The sequence below is a fragment of the Psittacula echo genome, assembly GCF_963264785.1.
Source record: "Psittacula echo genome assembly, chromosome: 9".
NCBI classification, from domain to species: domain Eukaryota; kingdom Metazoa; phylum Chordata; class Aves; order Psittaciformes; family Psittacidae; genus Psittacula; species Psittacula echo.
In genome coordinates this window covers 14,089,856-14,096,998 of record NC_137745.1, presented here as the reverse complement: position 1 = coordinate 14,096,998, position 7,143 = coordinate 14,089,856, and the positions used below count along the sequence as shown (strand labels likewise).

General features: G+C 50.9%; 1 protein-coding gene across 1 annotated transcript; it reads right to left on the bottom strand.

Moving 5' to 3' along the window:
* Positions 1–3,397: 3,397 nt before the first annotated feature.
* Positions 3,398–6,587, bottom strand: CAV3 (caveolin 3; the record flags this gene model as incomplete). Its single annotated transcript, XM_080625451.1, has 2 exons — positions 3,398–3,739; positions 6,474–6,587. The coding sequence occupies 2 exons, from the start codon at positions 6,585–6,587 to the stop codon at positions 3,398–3,400; spliced, it is 456 nt and encodes a 151-aa protein (XP_080481577.1).
* Between the last annotated feature and the right edge of the window lie 556 nt (positions 6,588–7,143).

The following is a 7,143-nucleotide window of genomic DNA, read 5'->3' as shown; positions in this document are numbered from 1 at the left end:
GGGCATCACCTTGTGCTGCTGCCATGCTGCCTTCCCTGTGGAAAGCTGGGATTCGGACAAGCAAGGGGGGTTCTATCTAAATAGGTGTATATATGTCTGTGTAAGCATGTACAGGTAATATACAGATATATCTTATTTAACTGAGGCAGGAGTGAGGGGAGGACTGCTGTGGTCCAGGTTTCAGTGCTGCCTGGGACTGGACACCAGAAACCCACTTCCAAGCGCCCAAATCACTGACATTGGTGACTTTTAGATACCACTGGGAAGAACAGGTTCTGCCCCAAGCTGTCCCACACTGCTGGGGCAGGTGTGCCATGTTCCCATTGGATGCGAGGGGCAGGGTGATGGATGCTACCCTGGCACACAGCGTTGGGCACTGTCCCACCTCCTCCTGCAGCAGGAACCTCACAGGATGCCAGCGTCTGGCTGGGGCAGAGCAGCAGGCACCACGCTCTCAACACGGGTATACTTGCTTTGCTTGAAGTATTGTGCGGCAGAGGCAGCCCTCTTCCTGCATCCACGCATTCTTGTATCCCTGCATCCCTGTGCAGTGCTGCCCGGGCTTTCCAATGGCACTGCCAACACAGAGCAGGGCAGTCCTGTCATCATGGGTTAGGGGAGCAGTGGGGACAGGGCTGGGGACAAGCCTCCCACAGGGCAACATTAACACTTGGATGCCCCTACCCTTGTCCAGCTCTGCTCTGTGTGCCCTGCAAGGCTGCGCACAGAGGTCAGCAGGAGCCAGGGGAGCAGACACGACTGCAGGGCCAGGGGATCTGTGCAATAACACGTTTGCTGAGTGTGCTCTAAAGCTTCTCCGAAGGGAGACCTGTGGGATTACAGCTGGACTCCATGGAGTTTAACAGAGGAACTCCTGCGGAGTGCCCTGAGGCTAAGCTTTTGCTTTGGGTTTACCGCAGATTGCATTTAGTCTTTTACACCAGTGCAATTTTCTTGCTCTGTAATGCACAAGGTCATGCTTATGGCATGGATTTTTTATTGTTAAGAAATACCTGTAAATAAAGTTTTCTGACTGTATCTTAATGGAAAGTGGGAGGGGAAGTGCAAAAGGAGAAATAGACTAAGAAAATGAAGGAAACCGATGGGAAGCAACACTTTATAAACAAAAGACCCAAGTAAGTAAGGATGCTTTTAGAAAGTAATGCACCAAGCACTTAAGACCTGCACTCCACTTTATTCCATAGCATGGAGCTCGCCATGCCACAGCCTTTGCTGGGTGGGATGGCTGCGGTGAAGGGCAGCGCTTGCTGAAGACAGTGGGAGCTTTCCCACGAATTCGGTGGCAGTGGGATCCAGTGGCTGCAAACGGATGTGCCTGCCTTTGCTTGCGCTGCCTCCTGGATCTGCAGCCAGGGAATGTGCAGGAGCAAGGCCTGCATGCAAAGGGTAATGTGATTTGGCCTTACATGTTGGGAATGAATACAAAAAATGCATTTAAATGTGAACTTGTTCTTTTCCCTGTCATCAACAAGTACATTTCACCTTTCATATCCTGGCATTCCTTTGATTTTTCTGTAGTAGCTTCAAGTGAGCTCTCAGCACATTTGCTGAACACAACCCAGTACATGCACTCTCAGCGTGTTTTACCAGGCGGGTTTAAATCCTTAGGAAAGCATACAGCATCTTCCTCCCCCTCTCTGGCCGAGTGATGCTGCAGCCCACGGCCAGGCTCCTGCAGCATCCCCAAGCTGCAGTGGGATGGGGATGGGGAGCGGAGGTCCAGGTTTGTCGCAGTGGAAGGATATCGGCTGTGCTGCAAAAAGACTTTTATAAGGGTCAGAAGCAAAATAGAGGTGCTGACACGTGAGCCCATGCATCACTGCAGTGGGGAGACCAGGATTTCAGAGGTTTGTTGGTTTCTGGATGTGAACTACTAGAAAAAAAAAACTTAAAAAATTAAAAAGAATATAATCCCAGTATTGTTTTTAATTCTTTTATTCCCACAAAAAGCTTTAAAAAACGCTCATGATAAAAGTGGTTTTGGAGACTTTTTTCTCCATACAAATATCTTGGATCACTCCGTCTTGAGGCCTGGTATTGCTAGACCACGTGTGCTATATTGCTATGGAATAATGCAGTCCATAATCCCAAGCCATTGGACGAGCACCAGTAGAAAATCTGGCTCTTTCTTGTCCTTGGCATGGCACTAGAAGAGGCTTTGGCTCCAAGTCTTTGTTGGAAGCCAAGGGAAAAAAGCACATGAATACAATTGAGAATAACCTCTGAGCAACGGGACCTCCTGGGCCCTGATTCAGCAAAGCACTTAAGGCCAGAGCCAAAGAAGCATTTGAGTGCTTCAGAGTTAAAGTACGGTTCATGGACAATGGACTAAACAGCTTAATTGACAGGGGAGCACATAGCTCCAAATTGGACATTTTCCCCCTCATCCCTGTGTTTTCACTGAGCCAGAGCAGCTGGGTGCAGGCAATGTCCTGGAGGAGGCTCCTTCCTCTGCTGCCTTTGCTGTGTCAGATAAACGCACTGCTGCAGGCTAGAGCTTATCCAGCATCAGACAAGTAAGCAGGTAGTACTTCGGCTGTGAACCAAGCTAAAGCTTGAAGCCAAGCTTGTCATATCTCAAGCTAAGTTACCAAGAGCCACTTGTTCTTGTTGCTCCCCACGGTGCTGTGCAGCCCCGATGCTGCCCACATGGTTCAACAATCCTACTACAGAGCATAGTGATGCCCTCAGATTAAGTTGTGAGCATCAAACTGCCACAAATGGTTTTGCCATTGCCGGTGGCCCAGGCACATGCTCCCAGAAGGCAGACACAACATTTCAAGCACTAATTGATCTGACTTCAAAGCTTTGCTGAAATGCAAGCACACATAAGAAAAGGTTTGTTTTCACTATTCTATCCATAAAACTTTTGTGCAGTGTGATTTAATACAGAAGCTTCCACAACAGCAATTATTTGCAGCAAATAATAATCCATATGCAAGTATTTCTCTTAGTGTCGTGCTAGACCAAAGGGATGGAGAAGCAGGCAGGGTTTGGTCTGTTGTCCGTCAGCGTCTCTGCACCATGGCTTCTTGTTGCAGCCCAGGGCTGTGGTCCAGGAGATGCTGCTGTCCTTCCCATGGGAACAGGGTGCAATGCATGGGGTCCTGGAGGGCCAAGGGCTCTCACTGAGCCTTGCTGGGCTTCTCTTCTCCTAAAACTGCTGGCTTTGGGATGGAGCAATGGGCAGCCCAGCATGCTTCTGAACGCAGGGAGCAATCCCTCACTGCCAGCTCTGCTGCAGGGCCTAGCAGCACTGCGCAGGTCCCCGTGCATGGATGTCCGTGTGCCCGAGGGCAGGGCACACTGCAGGAGCCAGGGAATCCTGTGTAGAGGGGTGGATGTGCAAGGGGCTGGGTACTGTGGCTGTAGGGACCTAGATCTCCTTCCGGAGAGCAACTCTGATGTTGCTGCAGATCTTGGAGAGTGCCTCAAAGAATGGGTCGCAGAAGGTGTGGATGCACAGGGAGTAGATTCGGCTGACGCACTGGATCTCTATCAGGTAGCTCTTGATGCAGGGCACCACTGCCCAGATGTGGCAGAAGGAGATGAGGGCAAAAAGGAAGCCCCAGATGACAGCCAGGGGGATGCCCAGGATGGCAGAGAGCAGCCGGTAGCACCAGTACTTGCTGACGGTGAAGGTGGTGTAGCTGGCTTTCCAGACGCCGTCAAAGCTGTATGTTCCCACAGGCTCAGCTATCACATCCTCAAAATCCACCTGGGAGGAGAGAATACAGAGGTAAAGGAGGTTTGGGGAACGAACAAGGGCTCCAGTGCAAGGGTGAGGATCCATTGCAACATCAGAGCAGAGCCTGAATGGAGGGGGCTGGGGAGAGCAAGGGCTGTGCTGGGGAGGATGGATGCTCTAAACCAGGCATGACCACTCAGGACACATTCCCTGGTCCCAAACCCTGAGCTGTGAATGATGCTTCCAGGCACAAGCCTGCCAAACGGGAGCTGTGCATGGGAGTGTTTACGCCAGAGGAAGCCAGAGCCCATTCCTACCCTTTTTTAGTGTTCAGGGACATGGGCTGCCTGTTCAGCCGGAAGGCGGTTTGTGCTAATAAAAATCCAACGGCCCTCTTCATTTGTGATATATTAGTTTGCATATGCAAGGGCAAGGTGCTCTGTTCTGTTTGTCTGGGTTCCTTCTGCAGAGGAAGAGAGATCAGCTGGGCCATGCCCTTACAGGGATAGTGCTGTTGTATGCAGGTACCGGGGGCGTCTCTGAATGATAAATGCTTTTAAAAGCCTCTGACCTAAGTGTAAAGATCTCATTTCATGTGGTGTAACTAATTTCTAGGGAATATGTGAGCCCTGCTATTTGTTGTGAAGAATATCTTGGCATTTCCCTGGAATGCTAACATGTCTGTTTGTACATTTATGTTAAACTGCAGTCTCCATTCAGGTTTTGGAAGCACTTTGATCATGAAACCATTCTGCATCATCTTCAATTTGCTAGAGTGGGCAGGAGGGAGAAAACATTGACATGGATAAAGAATCAGCAGCCAAGTTATCTGGTGCTGGGGTGCCTGGGGCAAGCCCTGCTGTCCAGGGGCTGGGGCTGAGCTGCAGGTCACTGCACAGCTGCCTGGGGAGCTAATCAGGGGTTAATTAATGAAGAGAGCACCAGGCTATAAGAGAAGAGTCGCTGGGTTGCTGTTTCCTTTGCTCACAGTGCACCAGGAGGGTCTGGAGGACTGGTGGAGGCAGAGTGCTGGATCCCAAGCTGAACCTAGGCACTGCCCTGACATCCTTACGTGCAGGTACTGCTCTGTTGTTTTATACTTTGCCTGGGAGGAGGCTTTTAAAGCTCTGCAAAGCCTTTGTGGCCAGTGCAACCCCTGTAGCTGTAATGTGGTCTCAGATTCTGGCTGTCACACTGTAATGTTCAGGATGCGGTTATCTATGGCCACCTGAACCCTCCAGCCTGAACCTTCAGCTTTAGCACTCTGCTTTTCTCCTTACCTCCACTGGATGCCTTTCTACTTGCTCTGCTTTAGGAGCATTATATGGTTTCATGTATTGGATGTTTCTGAGTGTGTTGCTGTCCACAAGAGAACAGGGAGGCTTTGGCTTTCCTGGCAGCAGCCATGGGGTGAGCTGTGCTCCCTATCCTGGGGCTGGCTCTGCCCCCCATCCCCAGCCTTATCGGCTGTGCTATTTTTAAGGTGGGAGGAATGCTATGGAAGCTGATGGAGTGGAAGTGTGGCCATGTGAGTGTGTGAGCTTGGAAATCTTTTACAGGCTTTTATGGATCCCTGAGTGGGAATAAGCAGAGTTGGGGAAATGCGGTTGGTATGAAGGGTTAGCGATGGTCTGGAAGGTGCTGCTGTTGCCCCCAATAGTAGCTGGGGAGCAGGTAGGTGTGCTCCTGAGTGCTGCTGGCCATGGGGTCCCATTGGGCTGAAGGCTGTCCCAGTCCTCACCAGCATGGCTGGTGGCAGGGTGGTGCTGCTGCAGCCCCGCACCTCTCTAAACATGGGCTAAGGCTGATGAGACACTGGCATGGTGTGACACAGATGTGGGACACACTGCTGGGAACATGCTTGAGATAGCGAGGTGCCTGGCAGCTGTCACAGCCACGTCTCGCTGTGCCGGAAGGGTGCCCATCTATGGCTGTCACTGTCAGCTCATCTCAGAGGGCTTTTAATTTGATCTGGGGTTTAGCTGTAATAGTGTTTTAATGCATAAACGCAGGCTTACATTTCAGCTGTGTAATTTGGTTCATGGCATGTTACAAAGCCTTTGTGAGCAGGCTCAGTGCATTCTGTCCCTTCTAGCACGTCATCCACTCTGGTCTCTCAAATACAGTTTTAACAAAACCTTTCCATCTCCTCCTATTCTCCTTTGGTCCAAACTTATCTTTGGCATAACACTGACAAAGCTTAGAGCAATTGTGTTTCAGTGGTGAGTGTTCCGGAAAAGGTTTCCCTGTTCAGCTAGACTGAGAAATCCTCTTGATCAAAAATAGACAGGAGGCTTGCTGCAGCCTCCTGCTGCTGTGGGGGAAAAGCAATCTTCACAACACGTATCAAAATGGTGCTCACATAGTCAGGTCTTAAAGGTTACCAGCTTTTTCCCCAGGTTCCCTTTAGGTGAGTGATGTGGGCTGACCTTGTTTATTTTTGACTTCCCACTTACTGGTACAAAGGAAGGCGTCCCCATAAGTATAAGGCTACAGCTTCTGAAGTTGGAGAGCATTCAAGGAATAGGGAATACTGCATTAATTGGAGTCATCAAGCCAGCATCTGTCTGCCCCTGGCAGCAGGTCTGTGGCTTCTAGCAGGTTACCTCCTGGTTATGCGAGGTAACCACCTTTTGAGGCACTTGTACCGGGGAATTTGCAGCCCTGTGTGAGGCCAAGCCAAATACAGAATGTCAATACCAGTACACTGACTGCATTAAGGAGGCAGTGATGCTTCTAAAACACAGCGCTGAGAAAGTCCTACCTTTACAACGTCCTCGTTTATATGCTTCGGGTCTCTATTCACCAGGTCGATCTCCTTGGTGTGCTGGTCCTTGATGATGATCCTCTCCTCCAGGTTAGTCTGCTCCTCGGCCATGGCCGCTCTGCTGCCAGCTTGGAGGGTCACAGAGGAGGGAATGGGGCTCTGTGGTAGGAGGACTGGGGCAGGACAGGGTGTGGAGGCACCGGCCCCCCTGCCCGCAGCAGCTGCCGCTGGCGCTGCTCCAGGCTAAAATTAATGTCCTGCCTCCCGAGGCCGCCCCAAGTGTCCCTTAAAGGGGCTTTGCTGGGGACAGCCCCTGCGCTGTCACCTCTGGGGGTACCTGTATGCATGGCACCCTCAGGGCAGGGTGGTGCGGGGGGGGGCACGCACCCCCAGCAGTGCGGGTGGGATTTGCCCCTCATGTGGGGAGGCAGCATGGAAGAAATGATGCCCAAACTGGGGCAAAAGTCCTCAAAAGCATGAGAGAAATGGTTGTTTACAAGGGAAATTGTTTACTGATCTCTAAATGAAGAGGCTCAGGGGAGATGGGAATCACATCTATAAATATCACCCAGAGAAGCCACATTGTCCTGGGAACAGCCAGCAGGCTTTGGGGTCCCTGCAGAAGTCCAGAAAGCAGCTCATGGTATCAGTTTGGATTCCTTCACTT